Raw genomic sequence first — 23,812 nt, forward strand, 5'->3', positions numbered from 1 at the left:
TGAATTAAAAAGGGTCTGTCAGAGATTATAGGTGGGTGATTTTTTTTTACGTAACACTTACATGTGATGCTCTAGGAAGCAAATCATTGTGTAGGGAAGCAGATAATCAAGATGAATATACAATAATATCTTTATTGGCATTTTCGTTTATAAAATACACACACTTGAATACCCCACGAGAAGAAGGAAACCAAATAAAAAGGTTGCAATAGAAACATTTATAAATAAATAATTATACTATAAATAAAATAAATACAATAAATACAATTAAATAAATAAATACAATAAATACAATTAAATAAAATAAATACAATAAATACAATTAAATAAATAAATTAAATAAATTAAAAAAATAAAATAAAAAAATAAATACAATGAATACAATGAATATAATAAATAATTATAAATACATAAATATAATAAATGAATACAAAATAAAAAATGTACAGAAATAAACGGATATTAGCAGTAAATAGTAATTCAAACAAAATACTTTAAAACAACGTAAATGTTAAAAAAATTATGTAAATGGATATTTGGATCTATAAGGGTTCAACGGTATTTTACAAAGTAGTTAAACAAGAAGCTACATCACAGCCAATTTATTCAACAAGGTCACATCTAGTTTCTCTCCAAAACATTTAAGATATTTCCCATATTTAATAGAAGGTGTCGTGCTTTCCCTCCATAGCAGGTTCATTTCTCTAAGGCCAGACAGTCAGAGGTTTTTTATGGGCAGATTATCTGTTTTTTTTCAAAACAATTATTTTTTCTTATTTCCAACCTTTTAAAGTCAAAAGGATGGTGTGTAATATTACGATTTGTGTCAAAGTGCCTTAAAAAGCGGTTAGTTTCCCTCTACTTTGTCCTTATTGTCCTGATGTGTGTATTGTACCGGCAGACACAGTACAGTAGGGGATTAGGCCATGCTCTCGCTTAAGCATATTTCAGAGCTCAGGGTTTTTTTATGAATTCGAGCGTATACCCATGACATCTCCCCTCAAAGAGCTACATGTTGAGCATTACAGCCACTCCGTATTTCAGCATCTGCTTTCAAGTTCCCGCACAACATCCACTCGAGATTATTCCCTCTGCAACACCTTACTATTGTTGTCTCTCGCCTGTACACACACACACACACACACGCACGCACACACATCATAAACACACTCTGTTCCACACCTACTAATCCAAAAAGGCAGAATCCCCGGTGCCAGAAATAACAGCTTGGGATGAGATGGATCGAGGAGGACAGATTATTGTGGCTCTAATCTGTGAAAAGCTGACAATAAAACACATTTAAAGTGATTACAGCGCCGTTATTGGCACGAGGGTCACTCAACGCCACAGTACGTGCTCTCCCTTTCCACGTAGCGCCACCTTTTTAAAAACAATGCTGCCTTAATGACTCCTGCAAAGCTCTCTCACAATGACACTGAAGCAATAGTGCTGATGCAAGGCAGACGAGGAGACGGAGAGGAAAGAGAAGGTAAAGATGGAGGACGGAGAAGACCGGAGTGCAGAGAGGGGGACTTTCTGAGCTGAAGCCACAAATCATGGAGAAGATTAAGCGCGTGTGGTGCGAGGCGGAGGAGGTGTGAATAGAAACGTGTCCCTGGGAGAGGTCCTGGAGACCGAGTGCTTATCTCCCTGAGTGTTGTCAAAACACATTTGTCAATCTGAAGTGTGGAAGTGTCTTATAGGGGACTCGATATGTCTGGGAAAGGGACAGCTGGTGGTAGATGGAAAGTAGTTTGAGCGTCGCTTTCTCAGACGTCCATTTGGATGCGTCTTCGTCTCGTTATATTGATGCATCGTAGAGTTAAAATACCCATGATGCATCTTACTATACACGCATTTGAGATCATGCATTACAATCTGTTTCCACTGATTGTAAAGCAAACAAGGACCGCCGAGAGTTCGTCTTATCTGTGTTATAAGAGTCATTCTAATGCGTCATAAACAAATATAACATTTTTATAAAAGCTGTAGGAATTATATTACACCGAAAAGTTATAATAATGTCTTTTAATGAGTATTTTTAGTACATTTCATTAAGTTTTTCTGTTCTATAAGCTGATTATAAGTATGATAAGATACAACCTGTGTAATCACCAGGTGTTGGTAACTATCAACTCAATTAAAAAATGCAAAGTATGCAGCTTTATTCGTTAGCATGCATATATGAGGAACTATGAATGTGTTGAAGTGGAAGTGAGCGTCCTAGTAAGTAGCTCATTATGTAGACATGGAAAGTGTAATACTAACGCACACACACACACGCACGCACGCACGCACACACACACACACACACACACACACACACACACACACACACACACACACACACACACACACACACACACACACACACACACACACACACACACACACACACACACACACACACACACACACACACACACACACACACACAGCGGTTTTCAGAGCGGCGGTCTGACCCCTGGCTGATGGAGGTGTCGGAGGAGCAGGCTGATGGTGTGTCCTCCCCAGAGAGTTCCTCAGCTGCCGGACCAGCATCATCAACCAGCTGCAGGCGCTCAAACAGCTGCCACCTCTCAGTAAACGATGAGGAAACGCTTCACATTGTGGCTGTGACTGCCCAGTTTATTAGCAGAGTGAGTCAAGGGGCTCTGGCAAAGACTCCCACCCCCCACACACACATTTATACTGTGATGTTTCCTCTGGGAGCCCATTGGACGATGCCAGGAGCAGCTGCTGGGAGCCAGTCTGAGCTGTGGTTTCACAATTGACCCGTCCAACGTACCGTCTATCTTATTTACTGTTGCTCGGTCAGACAAGCTGGACCAAGGCATCCTTGTGTGCAGTTCTGGTGTGACGGGTGGGGCAGGGATGAGTCCTACAACCTGGAAAGGAGTTAGCATTTAGCACTTCCCGTTCCCTTGTCTTTAAGTCAATGTTTTTTGAATTAGTTTGGGTTAATGCCTGAAATAAGGTCTGTGATTAACTCAAGCTTCAGCGACTTTTACATTTTGTTCTACGAGATAAAATAAGTCAGTTATTACCCCACTGGTGAATCCGAAGCTTTTACATGTCTTAAAAACGGCAGTTGCTAACATGTGTAAATGAGACGACTTCACGTCATCACGCCGGACGTCGGCCGCCTTTAGCTTAGCGGTGTTGACGTGAAGTCATGTGACCGTGAGGCTGTTCCTTTATGCTTTTATGCTGTTCCAACGCTAGACTTTTACTTCGTGAAAAACGTGTTATATTTGTAATTTTGATGGTTTTACAAAAGTGGAACTGCAAATGTACGGTTAACCAGAATTATTAAAGAGCACACTAATCCATTAACACAATGCAATGTATTTCTCTGCCTACATTAGTGTTACAGGGCGATCAATACGCTATCCTGTTTTGCATAGCGAGCAAAGATTATTTAAAGGTAATTGTTTCCTCTCCGTTTAGTCTCTCTTTATTTCATTCACTTAAAAGAACTGCTTTCTGGTTTAAGGTGTATGAATAAAATCAAAAATGTGAATAAAGGTATACTTTTCATTTAGTACAGATACTTGCCAGGTGGCAAGGGGGAGTGAAACATTATAAAATGCATCATTAATCTTTAAACTCATAAGAAATTGGTAGCAATGGACTAAAAATGACAGGCAGGGTTTGATCTTGGCCATAAACCCCAAGTGCTAACAGCACATATTGCTTTGGATGCAATGTACAGGAAGCCAGTAGACACATCAAGCTGCTTTTACTCAAATTACATGAAGTGTCCATCCTTAATAAATTAATAAAGTCATGAGTATCATAAACTCACAGCTGGCATCTATCCAAAGCTTGGTGTTACTGTATATACTGTATACTGTTAGAAGCAGGGCAATAACAAGGCCTCAGACATGCTGTATGCTGGTCCCAATATGCAGGACGTTGTGGGTCAAAACTGGGTGACGCATCTTCCAAACAACACGTCCACAAGGCCTGCCTACAGTTGATTAAACCTGGGAGCTGGTTTGAAGCTGCTTGGTCTTATTTAGTGACATCCATCGTTTTTAAGAAACACAGAAGCTTCAGACATCACTGGTTTATTTACTGATGTGTTTTATGTCGTAGAACAAAACGTGAAAAAATGTCAAGCTTGTAGTAAAAAACACGTGAGACGAGGCAACCGGAAGTGTTGACTGATGCTGACTAATGACCAGGTTTTAGGACTCATTCCTGCACCACTCTGCGCAGGGTTCTTACGGTGATTACAAACCTGGAAAGGTCATGGGAATTCAAAATGCTAATTCCAGGCCCTGGGAAAGTTATGGAAATGTAACTAAAGTTGCATCAAATATAATTTATATTTGATCTAATCGCCGACATAGTAATACTATAATGATAATAAATACTGTATCGTATAGCAATGAAATGTAAAATGGCATTTAACTGACGAGGTGTTTTGCTGGTGAGAGATTTGAGTTGCGTTAGCGTGTAGAAGCTAGTACGCTACTATTGGATTTGTTTTAGAGAGGCACGACATGTTTCAGATGCAGGCCTTATTTTCCTGTTCCATGTTAAAAAAAACATTTTCAGTGGTACGCTGAGAAAGAGTTATGGAAAATTACGTAAAGGTCATGGAGAAGTCATTGAAAATCATCGGTGAAAACGTGTATGAACCCTGGCATGTAATCTGCTCATAGAATAAAACCGGCCGAACACCCGTACCTGACATCGGGGTACATTAAAGGGAAGTCCAAACGATACACACATAAACATGCTCATGGCGCCAGTCATAGAAGTGCCAGTGAAGACACACCGCTGTACGCCAGGTTACACAAACACACTCAACTTATAAATAAAGTAGGACATGTGTGCAGAGGCGTAATCATAGACTAATGCAGCAGCAGTGACTGTGCCCCCCCGCGCTCCTCTCACGCCATAATTATGCCATATATAACGCACATCTGTATTTCTAATTATCTCTTGCTTGAATCCACGTCTTTTCAGAGTCTCTCCAGTCTTTCTTTTTTAGTTTTTATTTATTTAAAAGGTTTCCATGCATGTACTTTGCTGAGAATTCAAGACGTATTACTTTACATGCAGTAAAGGTAAGAAAAATAACGTTTTATACGTCTTGAGTCCTATTTTAAGTATAAAAGAAAAAGAGAGAAGGGAAAACATGTATTAAAAGTTAAGAATAATAATAAAAAAAGGTATACATAAAATCGATTTTTTTATTTATCGTTATACATTTGTTTTTAATGATCTGTCTTCTATTTCAAATCCTTCTAAGGACACTTCGGCCTCCAGCTTTTTGCCATTAAACAGCTTATTGTAAAACTATATAAAGGGAATACTAGTATTTAATGTTTATCTTTTTATTAACAGCCAAACAAAAGCTGTCAACGGTACACCTTTGACTGTACGTCTTATTTGTATTTCTGTTCTTTGGGGCTTTTACTCTTCATAGTCGTCTTCACTGGCTTATTTATTTGTTTCTATCGACACTGCATTTACAGAAGCCTGCAAAATACCACTGTAAAGTAGTATAAGAACATTAAATATCTCCAAACTCTGAGATATTCCTACAATTCTTTTTAGAGATTCTTAAAAGGACCGGAAAGTGTTTTTAGTTTTTCGCCCTTGGTAGTCTATTTCCCCTCCTCTCACACGGCACGGTGCCACAGGTTGTGTGTGTGTGTGTGTGTGTGTGTGTGTGTGTGTGTGTGTGTGTGTGTGTGTGAGAGATCAGCCGCCCACACGTCTCGCTGTTATGTGGTCAAAGAGGTTGTCCAGGTAACGTTTTCTTTCATCACCTGTCAGCACTTGTTCTGGTTCAGTGCCACCTGAGGGCTGAGCTTCGAAACACAAAGAAACAGAACCGTGTGGAGCCAAACAGTCGATCATAAAAGCATCAGATTATAGCGCCAAGCATGAACAGTCTTTCTCCCTGAAAACACACGAAGAAGCCACACTTTACGTTTCTCCTCCTCATCTGGTTATTTATCATAATGAAATGACCAGTTAGCAGGGGTTGAAGCAGTACTCACATTCTTTAATTAAGTTAAATTACCAATTCGTTAAAGGTGGGGTAGGTAAGTTTGAGAAACCGGCCTGCCTGCCTGTCAGCCTTCCATCGGGGCACAAACTTACCTCTGCCCTCATTGGTCATGTGCGCGTTCGTGTGTGTTGGGGGCGGGGCTCTGTGAGGAAGTGGCAGATTTCTTCCGGCTGTGTATTTTCAAATTCTAGCGCACTCGAGCTGGTTTCTCAAAAGTACCTACCCCACCTTTAATGTTAAAATACTCCACTACAAGTAAAAGTCCAACGTTCAAAATCTTACTTCAATCAAATCAAACTTTATTTATTGAACACTTATTAAACTCAAAGGGTGCTCCACAAACCCCAAACAAAAATTAAGTAAAAGTACAGAACTATTATCAGCAAATTGTACCTAAAATATCAGAAGTAAAAGTAGAAAAATGGCCTCTTTATTTGATATAACATTAAATATATCCACCAGACTACGACTGGTTTGACGCATCTTCAAACTCCCGGGGCTCATTTAGCTGCTTCTGATTCGTGAAACTGTCACCATGACATTCTCATCTTAATTAAAAGGAAAAATGAAGCGACGACAGCACGCGTGGCTTAAGATACTCGACTGTCGACCGTTTGAATTCACCCCGAGGTACGCAGAGACATCCTTCCTTCCCCACCAGACATGTGAGAAATCTCCCGGTCGCCTTTGTCCTGTAGTTTTCATGCAAATAACACCATCGACAAACCTGACACTTACCACATAATGAGAAGAGGGCGAGGAGAGAGTGCGAGCGCAAGAGCGAGATAAGTGGGAATATTGAGAGGAAGCATTGTGCGATGATAAAAAGAGAAAGAGATAAATAGTGTTCGGGGAAGAGAGCCAAGGGACCCTTCAAAGACCCCTTCTTTCTGAAAATAGACGCCATTATAGACCGGTGGATTGGTCGGAAAACATGTGACTCTGTCGTCTTTCTGAGGGGGCTGCTTCAGAACATCATGTACAGACACAGGTCCAAACACATAATCACACACACTCTCACACACACTCACATGCCACCTTCCACCTCCACAGCAGGCTGCACAGACAGGCTGCATGAATATTTATCACAAGAGCTTATAATGAGTTCACACGTTAGACCGGTCTTTCTTTTGCTTTCTCACGTAACGCAGGCTTTGGATCCGTCTGATCTCATCATTAGTGGTGCAGGAAGTATTCAGATCCTTTACATAAGCATTAGTACTAGTTGTTGCATGTTAAAGGGGACCTATCGCGCAAAATACACTTTTATTTTATACATAAATATATGTCCCCGGTGTATCAGGGAACACACAAACCCTCTCTCTTTTCCTCCGTACCCAAATCTCTAAAAACAGGGGAACAACCGGAGCTGATCCAGATTTGCGCCCGATATGACGTAATATCTGAAATGTGGACCCACGGGCCAATCAGAAACGTTGCTATCAGAAACAATGCCCGGCTGTTTTGGACGTAATATGGTCGGTGTTTACATTAGCATCGCTAACACTCAGAGCTAACCTGTGCTGGAGAGCATGTGTGTGAAGAAGCAGGAAGTAAAAAGGAACTCACCTTGTGGTATAACCGGCAAGAGAGAAAGCCTTTGAGCTCCAGACTGTTTCAGATCCTTGATAATCCATGATATGGCGTTTCATCACGGCAGCATTTAGTTTAGACCAGGGGTTCTCAACTGGTCAGGCCTCGGGACCCACTTTTTACTTGGTCAATACATCGCGACCCAACATTTTGAAGCACTCAAATCTATTCAACAAAAAATCTTGCTGTAATATATACGCTTTTCAGCAGACAATATTAATACAAGTGAAGTACAGTGCATATATCCCTATATCCCTTCACAGAACTAAAGTATGCTTTTAAAAAAGGTTTAATGAGATGATGAAATCAAAGCTGAACTGTATAAAAAGGCGCATGCTGAAAACCCATTCCCAGCAGGGGGTCTGGGGGGATTCTCCCCCAGGAGATTTTTAGAAATACTAACATAAACTATGCATTCTGGTACTCTGAGAAGAAGATAAATAAATCTATTGCTACCCGACATATTAATAATATTTTATGCCATTGTTTGTTTTCCACTTTGTTCTGACATTTTGCTGCGGGAAGAGCACAGAGGAGATAGTCTGTGTGACTTACTTTACATTGTGGGTAAGGGTAGATAGCCCCCATTGTTCTGTGACCTGTCAGTCATCAAACCGGGGGTCATATTTCATTATGTGTTCATTTCTATCTGAAGTTGTACCCATGGATGTATAAAGAAGAGTTCTACCGCAAAGTTATTCTCCGTGGGGACTTCCGGCAACAATCTTGATTCTGATTGGCCAGAAGACTCGAAAAAACATCAGCAAAGATATTTTATTGAGAAGATTTTTTTCTTCACTCACACATCCGCGACCCACTCGAAACGCACCAGTTGAGAACCACTGGTTTAGACGGTAGCTGCCGGGTCCCGCATGAGCTCAGCCCCCTCCTTTTTTATTTGTTATCAATTATTTTATTTTTTAAAGCTTTATACCCCAAATCAGCACTTTAGAAACAGGAAGTGAAACAGAGGGATATGAGGCATGGCTAGAATGGGTTTTGTTTTTTATATTTTTTATATTTTTTTATATATCTGAGACCCATGCTATTGCCTAAAAATAGGCATTGGAAATGTTACAAAAAGTTGCAAAAAGTAAGTAATTAGTATGAGCCAGGTGTACTCGAAGAAATAAATGTAAAAGTATGGAAAACTTTTTTTTTTCTCGTATTGCTTCCATTAGGAAAAAATAAGTCTGATCCACTGGGTGTTAACTTCCTGTGTGTCTTTTTCTGCTGTTCCCTTTAGTGTTACTTCCTCCCTTTTTTCATCTGCTGTTCCCTTTAATCTTTACTTGATGTCTGTCTCCTTCTGCTGTTCCCTTTAGTGCTTACTTCCTGTCTGTCTTCTTCTGCTGTTCCTTTTAGTGTTGACTTCCTGTCTATTTTCTTCTGCTGTTCCCTTTAGTGCTTACTTCCTGTCTATCTTCTGATGTTCCCTTAAGTATTTACTTCCCTTCTGTTTTCTTCTGTTGTTTCTGTTAGTGTTTACTTCCTGTCTGTCTTCTTCTGCTGTTCCCGTTAGTGTTTACTTCTTGTCTGTCTCCTTCTGCTGTTCCCTTTAGTGTTTACTTCCTGTCTGTCTCCTTCTGCTGTTCCCTTTAGTGTTTACTTCCTGTCTGTCTCCTTCTGCTGTTCCCTTTAGTGTTTACTTCCTGTCTGTCTTCTGCTGTTCTCTTAAGTATTTACTTCCCTTCCGTTTTCTTCTGCTGTTCCCGTTAGTGTTTACTTCCTGTCTGTCTTCTTCTGCTGTTCCCTTTAGTCTTTACTTCCTGTCTGTCTTCTTCTGCTGTTCCCTTTAGTGCTTACTTCCTGTCTGTCTTCTTCTGCTGTTCCCTTTAGTCTTTACTTCCTGTCTGTCTTCTTCTGCTGTTCCCTTTAGTCTTTACTTCCTGTCTGTCTTCTGCTGCTGTTCCCTTTAGTCTTTACTTCCTGTCTGTCTTCTTCTGCTATTCCCTTTAGTGCTTACTTCCTGTCTGTCTTCTTCTGCTGTTCCCGTTAGTGTTTACTTCCTGTCTGTTTTCTTCTGGTGTTTGTCGTCCATATCTAACGTTGAATTTAACTGACTTCTTTCTGCAGATTGATATGACTGCAAATAGTCCCTTGATCCTAAGCAACGATCTGATAGCAACAATTAACAAACCGCTTGAATGTCTTAATTGACCAATCAGAATCGAGTATTCAGCTCAGCTGCGTAATAATTATTGTAACTCTTGTGTTTTCATGCAAGAGTCTACATGTGTACCGTAACTAACGCTGGAAACAAAAAAGTACAATGCTTCAATTTAAATTATAGTGGAGTACAAGTAGAAAGCGGCATGCTACCACACTGCAATTTGTTTAATATCGTCACGTGCCGTCTACCGTCCAATGTATTCCAAATCTCGTCGCTAAAGATCAGCATTGCGGTTAGGTTTTTTTTTTCCTGATGGCTTTCATGTGGTACAAAAAACAAACATAAATGTCACGTCTAAAAATGCATTAGGGAGCGCAATCTACTGCTAGCGCTGTTCACAACCTTTCAAACCACACACACACACACACACACACACACACACACACACACACACACACACACACACACACACACACACACACACACACACACACACACACACACACACACACGCACACACACACGCACGCACGCACGCACGCACACACACACACACACACACACACATTTCTCCGCAGTAATGCTTTCTGTTCTTGTGGATTTATTACTGTGAGAGTAGAATGTGGTGTAAATGGGACAGAGTGCTGTTATTAAATACCAAACTCAAAATTGCGGTGCCTGTGTGTTCATCTGTGTTATACGGTTAATGGGCTTACACAACCAAAAATAAATAAATGTTAACCTTTGCAGACCATTTACATGCACACAAACCTATATAACACACTGCAGGAAACATGAACACCCCACGAAAGGCTTCTTTTAATGTGTGTGTGTGTGTGTACAGTCTTTTCCATGCACGACCACATCACGACCTCCCCTCATAGAGCTGGTCTCCATTTGACACGTGCGGAGATCCACTGCGGACTGCCTGTTAGGTATAATTGCGTGATTAATAGCTGACAAAAAAAGAGACGGGAGCCAATTAAAGAGCTGTAATATCTGCGTCATGCCTCATATCCTCAGCTCTATCAAGTATCCACCGCAGCAATATGAGCCGCGTTAGCCTCCACGTTCGTTAATGACTATTACTCCGTTTATCGTCCATTCGGGCCCACTTAGTACCTGGTTTGGTGTGGTTGGGCGGGTAACTACCTGAAACACTGTGATCTTACCTAATTGGCCGACGCCTTGTTGGTTCTGTATATTAGCAGAAGCTGAAGCGCTCAGAACTAGGCGTACAAAAATAAATGGAGTATCCTCAATCAGAATCAGGTTTATTGAGGTTACAAGGAAGTTGCTTTAGTGGTGCGTGGACACATTAAGAGAAAATACATTGTTCGGAAAAAGGGCCAAATATAACGCAATATAACAATTTTACAAACTATTATAACATTCAAAATAAAGAGAAATATTTACACAAAATAAAAAAACGTAAATTATGACAAAATACTCAGAAAAATGAAATGAAATGTCTGCAGTCAGTAAGTGGAGAGCTGTGCAGAATTGTACGGAGGTAGCCTGTTGAGAAAATGATGTATCACGGAAAGGCAGCTATAAAAGAAAACACAATGGGAGTACGATTAGCATAGATGCTAACATACATTTAACAACTTTTAACTACTTTTATTCCTAATTGTATGAAAGTCGACAAACATGAAATCATCTCAATGCCTTTAAAATATTTAACATAATACATTTGGTCATTCTATCTTACATATATCTATCTTAGATATTCCTGGATTTTATTTGCACTATATTGTACTAATTCACATGCTTATGTCCAAAGTATACTGAGGCTGTGGCTCAGTAGCTGGTGCGCTGAACTTCAAATCAGGGGGTAGCAAGTTCGAGTCCCACTGCAGTCAGCATGTCGTTGTGTCCCTGGGACACTTCACCCAAATGGCTCCTGTGGGGATTGCCCACAGCACTGAATGTATGTAAGTCGCTTTGGATAAAAGCGTCTAACGAGTGACATGTGATGTAATGAAATGTACTGTATGTTGCACTGGTGGAGAAGTCTGTTTATTTACGTTTTTCCACCGCCAACATCTAGGCATTAGCTATTTTTCAAATGACAATAAAACCTTTACATCTTGAATCAAATGTCCCCATAGCACAAACACTTCTTTGGAACATGTTGCGTTATTTCCCAGGAGACATGTCTGTGCTTCAGTTTTGATCTGAGAGATGATGTACTTCCGTCGCTCGTCACGATGCAGCCGTGTGACAGTCGTGGGTTGTTTTGTTTGTGTTGCCTGGCCGCTGCCGATCAAACACCCACACAGTCCTGATGATTAACTGAGTCATCAAATGTTAAAATCTTAGTAAATAATAGCTAAGGTTGCTTCTTCTCCCAACTTGAATTCACATTGTTGCTTATTTACTTATATGTTTATCTACATCAGCGGCTCATCCTCCCCCTCGGCCCCAGTCAACCATGGTGTCCCCCAAGGCTCTGTGCTTGGTCCCTTACTTTTCACCATTTACATGCTCCCCCTTGGCCAGATCATACGTCAATTCGGTCTCAATTTCCACTGCTACGCTGACGACACTCAGCTCTATCTCAGCACCTCACCATCCGCCCAGCTCCCTCCACAGTCTTTGGTCAACTGTCTCCATGCCATAAAAACCTGGATGACAGCAAATCTACTCAAACTCAACAGTAAGAAGACTGAGCTCATGGTTGTGGCCCCCAAAGCACTGCTCCGGAAGGTTGGGGATCTCCTCCTCCACATTGACGGCTGTTCCATCTCCCCGTCTCCCGAAGTCCGTAACCTGGGTGTCATCCTTGACTCCACTCTCTCATTTCAGTCACACATCAAATCCGTCACTAAGTCTGCCTTCTATCACCTCAGGAACATCTCCCGTCTACGACCATCACTCTCTGATTCCGTGGCCGAAACCCTCATTCATGCATTCGTCTCCTCCCGGTTGGATTACTGCAACGGAGTCCTGTTCGGGGTTCCCAGTAAAGCCCTGGACAGGCTCCAGTATGTGCAGAACTCGGCTGCCAGGGTGCTCACTCACACCAAGCCCTGGCAGCACATTACCCCCACCCTGATCCACCTCCACTGGCTCCCAGTCAAGCACCGTATCACCTATAAACTCCTTCTTCTGACTTACAAATCCCTCCATGCCCTCGCCCCCCAATACCTGTCTGACCTTCTCCGCTACCACACTCCATCCCGGAAGCTAAGATCATCTGGACAGGATCTCCTCTCCACCCCCCGCACCAGGTTGCGGACTTTTGGTGACAGAGCCTTCAGTGTGGCATCCCCCACCCTCTGGAACTCTCTCCCCCCCGAAATCCGCAGCGCCCCAACCCTGGACATTTTCAAAAAAGCCCTCAAAACGCACCTTTTTACTAAGGCTTTCCCCACTAGTTAGTTTAATAGGTTTATTTTTCCACTACTTCCCCCCCCCTACCCGACTTGTAAAGCGACCTTGGGTTTCCTGAAAGGCGCTATAAAAATATTATATATTATTATTATTATTATTACTTATATATTTTTATTAGAGTAAAAAATGCTCAAAGAGAATGTGATGCCACGGTTTAGAGGCTGCACAAGGTCTTTTATCTGAACATCAGTCAAACAACAGTAAGGAAACCAGATTGTATTTACATTTAAAAGCTGTAACCAGTCAATATTTGACATTGTAAGGCTTCATGTCCTGTAAAACAAAGCCAGAGAAACTGCATGAAATGTCTCTGTAGCTCCACAACGCTTCAGTCCCACATCTTCACATACAAGTGGACAGATAGATATTTTAATGATTTATTGTGTTGCTGTGGATATGTAGGTATGCACGGACAGGACTGCTTTTAAATTCCCATCTACGATGACAATACGTTTAATTGGTCCAAATTACCATTTCAATTGTGTAGCTCTATATAAACACACTTTTGAATAAACGCACACACATTCCCATCATTATATGCAACAAAAAAACCGTTTAGAGAAAGCAGGAAAGTGTGTGTGTGTGTGTGTGTGTGTGTGTGTGTGTGTGTGTGTGTGTGTGTGTGTGTGTGGGGGGGGGGGGTTGTACATCGGGGGGTTTTGGGCTGGTAGAGGCTATCTGCAGTCCACGCGTGTGTAACTGATATGACTGCTGTGTGCGCTGGTGTGGCTAATAGAGCAAATGGTGGGTGAGAGGAGTGGAGGGAGGGGGGGGGTGAGCTAAGGGGGAAGCGGGGGTCATTTAGTGTCGTAACCTCGCTGGTGTAATCTGCAGTTTGAAACACGCCTTTTGTGTTCCTCCATGCTTTCGCTCACTGTAGGACTTCTTTAATGGCCTCATCTCACCGGATGATCAATGGCTAATAAACCCCGGGGTGTGTGTGCAGCTGCAGGCGACTGTGTGTGAGGGGAAGTGTGTGTGTGTTCAGTGTGTGTGTGTCCATGTGTAAGATGTGTCTCTATATTATAATCTGTGCTTGAGAGGACTCCGTGTGTAAAGCTCTTTTCCCACTGGACAAAAAAACACATGCAGTCTGTAGCATGTAGTGGGGCTAGATTAGCGTTCAGAGGACCCTGGTTCGAATCCCGCCTGGGTCTATTTGTTGCATCTCACCCATCTCACCCCCTCTGTCTCCCCCTTTCAATACTGTCACTTTAATACAGGCACTGGTGACCCAAAACAATTCAATTCAACTCAATTCAAATGTATTTATATAGCCCAAATATCACAAATCACATTTGTCTCAGAGGGCTTCACAAATCAACAAACACGAATGACAAAGTAAAAACATATCTGAGAATATAGTAAAGTGACAAAATAAATGTGAAAATACCAATGGATGGGTACAAAACACAATGACACAAATACAGTTGGAGTACAATAGTTAAAATCCCATCAAAGGAAGGGTCCATGAGGAAGTTTAAAGGGGAGTTTACAACCAGTCCTAACTGTACGCTGTCCCAAGAGGAAAGTCTTCAAAACAACCAACTGTTTTTTGATGGTCTTTTTGTTGTTTATATCTGAAGCTCTGATCGGCAGTGATGTAACCCTCCTATTGCCTTCGTCCCCCCTTACTTTGGTGTCCTGTTTTAACTGCTATTACATGAACACAAAAACCATTAATCATCACCAAATGTCTTTTAACACCCTTTCAAACCGTACATATTGTATCAGACTACTGGTATACATGAAGAACTGCAGTAAATATACAAAGAACAGACACTGAACATGTAGTGCGTGTGCCATGTGTGATCCATGTGGGGGGAGGGGCGCATAAGAGCGGGAAATGTGTCAAATTGTTCTGTGTGTGTTTGTGTACCAGGTGTGATTCACATGGGGGGATGGGCACATAAGGGGGGACACACATCTCTAGAGTGTGTGTGTGTGTGTGTGTGTGTGTGCGCGCGTGCGTGTGTGTGTGTGTGTGTGTGTGTGTGTGTGTGTGGGTGTGTTTTATCTGATCCAGATGGTTACTAATTCCTTTTCTTTATGGCGGTCATGTGACCGGGAACACCATGGGTGTTACAAAGTTGACTAAATCATCCAAAATTCAATGAAAGTGGTGATCAGCCATTTTCCATGTTCAAATGTCTGCTGTGAAGGATATCATGAAGCCTTAATGCAATCGAATGTAAAACAAAATACCGTACTTTTCGGACTATAAGCCGCGACTTTTTCCCCCATTTTTTTGTGCAGCTAACGGCCACTAGGGAACCTCCTAAATCTATGGATTTTACAGGTAAAATTAACCACCTTTAACGCTATGGGCTCTATGACCGGTCCGCGCCCGCCACCTTTAAGCGGCGGGCTCCAGCAGGAAAAGCTGGAGGCCGGAAAAGAGTGAGACAGGTCGCGCGCCAAAGTAAAAGTGGAACCGAGAGACAGAACGAGAGCAAGACAGACGGACAATTTAGCTGCTGCGGCTTATATGCAGGTGCGCTTTATAGTCCGAAAAGTACGGTAGTTCTGATTGATGAAAGTAGTAAATCGGTCAGATTTGACCCGAAGACAACGGGAGGGTTAATAAATGACACCTGGATATGCATCAACATTTTTTCCCCTTTTCCGATGAATATATAACCAAATAAAGTCAAGTTTTATTTATATCTCCGGATATTACGATACATTTCTCTCATGGGCCTTTATCAGAATCAGACATCTTTGTATTCGTCTTACAACGGGGAGATTTACATTGTTTCAGCGAAGGGACAGACGAAATAAAGAGTAGGCTAACACACAGTATATATACATTAATAAGAGGCAAGCCTTTTATAATGTCTTTCAAAGCAACGCCAACAATTCATTTAATGTCCTCAAAGCCGCCAGACTCCATCGACAGAAACTTCTTTTTACCTCTCTGGTTGTTCTAAAACACTCCATTCAGAGTATTAAATGTCTCTTTGTTAGTCTTTCCATTGCTTTGTTCATTGTTCTTAAATCACCGATTCTGTCTTCAGAGTTTGAGAAAGAGAACGAATAAAGTGACAGATTTAAACACAAGTTAACAACCGTAGCCGTTTCTGCCGTTTGCTCAACCGGCCTCCGACACGTCCAACAGATTTATTATGTCTTCTGTTAGGCTTTTTATTTCCAGCTGTAAACGAACACAATGAAAACAGTGCTGTAAACACAGGAAGGCGTACTCGTCCACTTGTTGGTAGAGGACTATAACCCTTATGTTGTGCCTGTGTTTAGACTCTGAATGAAGGCGCTAGTGTGCTGGGAAAGACGATAAATCACACCCTCTTTATGCACGGCCGATCGAGTGCTTACATTACGGCCTTTACGTGATCAGTCAATGCTCATTACGAATGTGTGTGTGGGATTTCTGCTGCTGCTGTGTGTGTGTGTGTGTGTGTGTGTATGTGTGTGTGTGCGTGTATCTCTGTGTCCATCAACTGTGTGTGTGTGTGTGTGTGTGTGTGTGTGTGGGTGTGTGTGTGTGTGTGTGTGTGTGTGTGTGTGTGTGTGTGTGTGTGTATCTCTGTGTTCATCAACTGTATGTGTGTGTGTGTATATCTTTGTGTCCATCAACTGTATGTGTGTGTGTGTGCGTGTGTGTGTGTGTGTGTGTGTGTGTATCTCTGTGTTCATCAACTGTATGTGTGTGTGTGTATATCTGTGTCCATCAACTGTGTGTGTGTGTGTGTATACAGTATCTCTGTGTCCATCAACTGTATGTGTGTGTGTGTTTACTGCTGCTGTGTGTGTGTGTGTGTGTGTGTGTGTGTGTGTATCTCTATGCCAATCAACTGTATGTATGTGTGTGTGTGTGTATGTATGTGTATGTGTATGTGTGTGTGTGGTGTGTGTGTGTGTGTGTGTGTGTGTGTGTGTGTATCTCTGTGTCCATCAACTGTATGTGTGCGCATGTGGGCCCTATTTTAATTGTTGCCATGGAAACAGAGTGCTGCCAGAGAGAGTCCAGATTCAAAGAGGGCATCTCTCTCTCTCCGTCTCAATCCGCGACGACTCTTCATATTTTCTTCCTCTTTCTCTTTCTCTTAGCTTTTCTCACCAAGGTCTTCCTCTCTATCCTCCCACTTCCCTCCTCCCCCCCCACCCCCCACACACGTTCCTCTTTACTGTCGCCTCTCATCATCCCTCCTCCCTCATTCCTTCCCTCCCACCTCTTCATCCCGGAGAGTGGTGTGCAATTGACTATTAACACAGGGACCTGTAATTAGAGCTGACGAACCTCCAGCAATTAGTTTCCCCAGAAGAAGTTGTTCTGTCATCTCCAGCGCATACGTGCCTTCTCCCTCTCTCAATCTCCTTTCTTCCCCTCTGTCATCTTACTGTCTTATTAGCTGTCAGCTTCGCGTGGCGGTTATTGTTTTTAGCGCTTTTCTTTTGTACCTTCCAGATGTACACACAATACACCACTCAGAACGACTTATGAGCAGCTACACCCCCGAACTAACGAACGTCCTGGGTGTCTCTGAGGAGTTAACACCTACTCTGACACATATCCTCCCACACATTTAGAGGAAACACACATTTGTTTCTCAAAAAGCGTTTTTTTTAAATGTTTTATGGGTTAGGAAGGTTACTTATTATGCTTTTTTGGGACTTTCCTTTTTACTGAAGTGTGTTCTAAAGCTTTGTGTGCATGTAAATGGTCTGCAAGGGCTAAAATCCCAAAGTTCGGGAATCTTGTGACATCACTACGTAACACTAACGCGCTCCAACACATTTTATTACACGGCTTGGTTGAATATATATCATTTATTTAACCAGGTAAAAAGACTCATCGAGGTTAAAATGTCTTTTCCAAGAGTGACCTGGCCAAGAAGGGCAGCATGAACGAAGATACAACAGATACAACACAGACAAGACAGGCAGACACACACAGCTGTAAAACACAAATAAAATGGCGCATTAGCCCGTCAATATGCGAAATGAAACAAAATCATTTAAAACTGGCAACATTTAAAAAGATTTTTGGATATATACGAGCACTCACATCTACCAATGGTGTTGCGTTCTCTGTCCTTTAAGATGGACCTGAATTCCCCCATAGTGATTACATCTGCGAGTTTCAGCTCCTTCTGTACATTGTTCCAAGCTCTGGGGGCAGCATATTTAAAATCAGTTTTGTTCTTACGTTAGGAACCAGCATCTGAATAAAACCTTGGGAGCGCAGGCCATACAGACTTTCTCTTTTACACATGTATGTGCACATGTAGGAGGGAACCAACCCAAGCAGAGATTTCATGGGAAAGACAAAGACAGACAAAGATGGCCAATTAGCAGCAGCATATAAAGTGCAATGGTGTACTCGATATCCACATCCAGTAATAAAATGTAAAGCTCAATGGTACACAGCAAGCTCTTTAGGCACTGGTCAGAGGCATTCCTGTATTGCAGATCAGCATAATCTAATACAGGTAAAATCGTTGCGGATATCAAATGTTTCCTTGTCTGAGAAGAGAAACAGGATTTATTTCTGTAGAAGAAACCTAATTTGATAGAGAGGCGAAGTCCCGCCCATCTACTTCCGCCCCATGGGACCTTATTTCGGAAAAATTATGTATTGAAGTCAACGGAGAGAGAGATTATCTTTCGATCCCGTTTGTGCCACGAATTACACACATGATGTTTGTCAATTTAAAAAATCATTTCCATGTCAAAAAAGTCACAGTTTGTCGTAAAACTGTTGAAATATAAGACGATGAAAAATACGCAACTAGAAAGACTACAAATCCCAGAGTCCCGGTCCCGCATGCTGGCTCTCAGGAACCGACTAACTCCCCTTGTGTGTGTGCACAGCTCTCAACGTGCCCAGACTTGGAGTGATTTTCACCTCTTTTAATACTTTCCGCCTCGTTCTGAAAGAAAGAAGTGAAATGTTCCAACGTGACGGCCGTCTTGGTGTGTGGTGCGAGACGGGAGATGTAGTTCATTGAGCGTTTCACACAAAACAAAGTGTTACTTCACAGTTTTACCACACATTTAAAAAATTTTGACTTGCAAAATTATCTTTTAAATTGACAAACATCATATGTGTAATTCGTGGCACAATTCAAACGGGATCGAAAGATAATCTTTCTCTCTCCATTGACTTCAATGCATACTTTTTCCAAAATAAGGTCCCGTGGAGCTCCCCCGGAAAGGGAGGGACTTCGCCTCTCTATGCTCAAATTTAGAATACTCGATTCTGATTGGTCAATTCTGACATTTCAGAGGTTATTAATACTTGATAATACACCGCTGCTAAGCAAAAATAATGACTGTTGCTAAGGAGGATCAAGGGAGAGAAGACAGAGTGTTGGACGTAAGGGAAATCATCATAAGTTTAGTTTGGCTTTTTACTAGCATTGTTTGCCTGCTAGTAGTTTCTAATTTTAGAAATGTAACAGTTCTTTGACTACCTGTGGAATTAGTTATGTTTCGTATCCTGAATACCTTATCCCATGTGATCTGTTACTCCCCAAACCTTGTCCTTTGTCTCTATCTGAGTTGCTGCTGTCCTTCCTTGCTGCCGTCATAACTCTCGCGCTCATTTCCCCTCTGCATCCCCATTATGAAAACGCTCTATAAATAAGTCTGGGAGAGAGAGAGATGGTCAAGTAGAACGTGGGAGGGGGGTGGAAGGAGACAGCAAGCGGCTGAAAGTGCTAAACTAGGCCAACGAGGGGTGAGGGAGGAGGGCGGGTATCATATCAAAGTCCTGAGAGTCGCTCTGAGCGCTTCTGCCGTCAATCACTTAATCAATTTCGACGTCAGTCAGTCAGTTTGTGTGCGTCTCGGGTGTGTGTGTGTCAGTCAGTCCAGGCGGTTTGTCAGTCAGACGGAGTTGGCGTTGTTTCCTACTTTCTGCCCTTCCTCTCTGAATCTAAGAGCTGAACATGCCTTCAGTTGTCAGGTGTGATGAAAGCAGCTAAGGTGTGCCTTTTGATCGGGTAGAAGTAAAGAGATCCAACAGGTAAAAGAGTTCAAAGGAGATTATGGAGAGGACGTTCATTTTCAGCTTCATATTTGTATTTTGTGTCTCTACTTTAAAGAGTCCTCTCCTGCTGATGTTCAGGTGTATATCAGTATGTAGTGTCTCTACTTTAAAGAGTCCTCTCCTGCTGATGTTCAGGTGTATATCAGTATGTAGTGTCTCTACTTTAAAGAGTCCTCTCCTGCTGATGTTCAGGTGATATCAGTATGTAGTGTCTCTACTTTAAAGAGTCCTCTCCTGCTGATGTTCAGGTGTATATCAGTATGTAGTGTCTCTACTTTAAAGAGTCCTCTCCTGCTGATGTTAGGTGTATATCAGTATGTAGTGTCTCTACTTTAAAGAGTCCTTTCCTGCTGATGTTCAGGTGTATATCAGTATGTAGTGTCTCTACTTTAAAGAGTCCTCTCCTGCTGATGTTCAGGTGTATATCAGTATGTAGTGTCTCTACTTTAAAGAGTCCTCTCCTGCTGGTGTTCAGGTGTATATCAGTATGTAGTGTCTCTACTTTAAAGAGTCCTCTCCTGCTGATGTTCAGGTGTATATCAGTATGTAGTGTCTCTACTTTAAAGAGTCCTCTCCTGCTGATGTTCAGGTGTATATCAGTATGTAGTGTCTCTACTTTAAAGAGTCCTCTCCTGCTGATGTTCAGGTGTATATCAGTATGTAGTGTCTCTACTTTAAAGAGTCCTCTCCTGCTGATGTTCAGGTGTATATCAGTATGTAGTGTCTCTACTTTAAAGAGTCCTCTCCTGCTGATGTTCAGGTGTATATCAGTATGTAGTGTCTCTACTTTAAAGAGTCCTCTCCTGCTGAGGTTCAGGTGTATATCAGTATGTAGTGTCTCTACTTTAAAGAGTTCTCTCCTGCTGATGTTCAGGTGTATATCAGTATGTAGTGTCTCTACTTTAAAGAGTCCTCTCCTGCTGATGTTAGGTGTATATCAGTATGTAGTGTCTCTACTTTAAAGAGTCCTTTCCTGCTGATGTTCAGGTGTATATCAGTATGTAGTGTCTCTACTTTAAAGAGTCCTCTCCTGCTGATGTTCAGATGTATATCAGTATGTAGTGTCTCTACTTTAAAGAGTCCTCTCCTGCTGATGTTCAGGTGTATATCAGCATGTAGTGTCTCTACTTTAAAGAGTCCTCTCCTGCTGATGTTCAGGTGTATATCAGTATGTAGTGTCTCTACTTTAAAGAGTCCTCTCCTGCTGATGTTCAGGTGTATATCAGTATGTAGTGTCTCTACTTTAAAGAGTCCTCTCCTGCTGATTTTGTCGTGTATATCAGTATGTAGTGTCTCTACTTTAAAGAGTCCTCTCCTGCTGATGTTCAGGTGTATATCAGTATGTAGTGTCTCTACTTTAAAGAGTCCTCTCCTGCTGATGTTCAGGTGTATATCAGTATGTAGTGTCTCTACTTTAAAGTGTCCTCTCCTGCTGATGTTCAGGTGTATATCAGTATGTAGTGTCTCTACTTTAAAGAGTCCTCTCCTGCTGATGTTCAGGTGTATATCAGTATGTAGTGTCTCTACTTTAAAGAGTCCTCTCCTGCTGATTTTCAGGTGTACATCAGTATGTAGTGTCTCTACTTTAAAGAGTCCTCTCCTGCTGATGTTCAGGTGGATATCAGTATGTAGTGTCTCTACTTTAAAGAGTCCTCTCCTGCTGATGTTCAGGTGTACATCAGTATGTAGTGTCTCCATGCTTTAATGTTCAACAAGCTCTTTCTCATACTGCCTGTGCTGCAGCGCCTCTTTTCACCCTCCGTCTGAAACCAGAGTCCAGTCTGCTCTGATTGGTTAGCTGGCTGGCTCTGTTGTGATTGATCAACCGCTAAGAGATGTCCCGCCCCCTTAGCCTATCACGTACAATATGTTGGAGCGCTAGCCAATAGGAGCGAGTGTTACCTAGTGATGTCACTTGGTTCTGGACATTTGAGATTCTAGCCTTTGCAGACCATTTACATGCACAGAAATCTATACAACCAAAAAGCACTATAAGGCCTCTTTAAGTGCTTTCAAAAACGGATTGAAGCCCTTCAGATTTCCCCCTGGAATGCTCCATAGACTTCCATAACAAAACCTAATATTGAATCCATTCACTTAAGACTTAATACACATATATACATAAGATACAATTCACCACACTCTCGTTTTTGCATTCCTGCCAATACTTCCTCCCTTCCTCCCCTCCTCCCCTCTCTCCTCTCCCCTTGTCAGGACGCCAGCCTCTCATCTGGAGGGAGAGTTTATATCCTCCATAATACATACCATAATGCTGCTTCAGAACGTTCCACATGAATTATTGATCCGCGCGGTAAACTATACGCCGTCGCAACATGTATCTGTGTGTGTGCTTTATGCACTATTTATGTGTGTCAAGTGTGCCCTCTTCTCTCATCTGTGTGTGTGTGCTTCCTTCCCCCTACCCACAATGCCCCATTTCTGCGGACTGACAGTGATATGCACTGATTCATATGATGCATGCAGTCCCTCAGTAATTCACTTTATTCAATCGATGTTGCATGCATTCCATCTCCCCCACAATAAATAGTATTATCTTTTCATTGTACACTATTTCATTTTACATTACATTCTTGGTTATCTTATTATATCTTACGTGTATATAGACTCATGCATTTATTGGTCACTTCCAACATTCTCTGCAAAATGTATTGTATTTTATTTGATGTGTATAACGTTGACTTCCCCTGCTTTACTGCACATTGGTCTCGTTTTCTTTACATGTGTTTAATTGTTTTATGTGTTATATGTAAGGGCTGCACACTAACCCACCAACAGCAACAGCGTAACTTAAGATTTAAGGGCAGCTCTGATCGATGTCGACTGTAACTGTTATAAACCCTTCAGAGCCCATACCGTGTTCCTGTTAGTGTTTACTTCCTGTCTGTCTTCTTCTGGTGATTTCTCTCACGTCCAACGCGAAGTCTTTTAACCTTTTTACTTCTCTCCCTTGATCCTGCTTAGCAACGGTCATTATTTTGCTTAGCAGCGGTGTGTTATCGAGTATTAATAACCTCTGAAATGTCCACTTAACTTTTGAAAGAACATCCATCTGTTTGCAACTTATATATATCAATATTCCAACTGCTTGTATATAGACTATCCTGCACTATTTCTATTATATTTTATTTTATTTACTTGCACTATTATCTGTTTTATTGTGTTGCACTGTTGGAGGAGCCTGTGACCTAAGCTTTTCATTGTCATATCTACACTGTAGCTGCACACAGGACAATAAAAGCCTTGAATCTTAAGAAAATCTTGAAAATTGACCAATCAGAATCGAGTATTCAACTCATTCAACTTTGTCTCCCTCTCTCCAGGTATTACTCTCCCACTCCTCCACCATGCCTGTTTACGGCTGCCGCACCCCCTCCTCACCTGGGGGTCGATCCAGTCCCTCCGCCCCCTCCTCCACCACGACGACCCCTTCAGTCGCCAGCACCGAGAGAGGCACATCGGACCCTCCTCACCTCCTCCACCGCCTCCATCGCTCCACCGGCCCCCCTCCCACTGCCTCTCTCTCCTCCTCCTGCTGCTCTGCCTCCTCCACCTGCCGCCGGCCTGCCACTCCCGGAGAGAGAAGGGAGGAGGAGGAGGGGAGGAGGAGGAGGAGGAGGAGGAGGGGGGAGGTGGTGGTGGC

At 42.1% G+C, this 23,812-nt stretch overlaps 1 protein-coding gene across 1 annotated transcript in view; it reads left to right on the forward strand.

Annotated features, from left to right (window-relative positions):
• The window catches only part of grin2ba (glutamate receptor, ionotropic, N-methyl D-aspartate 2B, genome duplicate a), a 238,127-nt gene that overhangs the window by 37,479 nt on the left and 176,836 nt on the right, over positions 1–23,812 (forward strand). Inside the window, 2 exon segments of the mRNA XM_071204120.1 lie at positions 23,493–23,642; positions 23,645–23,812. The exon segment at positions 23,645–23,812 is cut by the window's right edge and continues 369 nt beyond it. Coding sequence (XP_071060221.1) covers positions 23,493–23,642; positions 23,645–23,812 — 318 coding nt within the window.

This window comes from Pseudochaenichthys georgianus, chromosome 8, assembly GCF_902827115.2.
Source record: "Pseudochaenichthys georgianus chromosome 8, fPseGeo1.2, whole genome shotgun sequence".
In the NCBI taxonomy this organism is placed as follows: Eukaryota; Metazoa; Chordata; class Actinopteri; order Perciformes; family Channichthyidae; genus Pseudochaenichthys; species Pseudochaenichthys georgianus.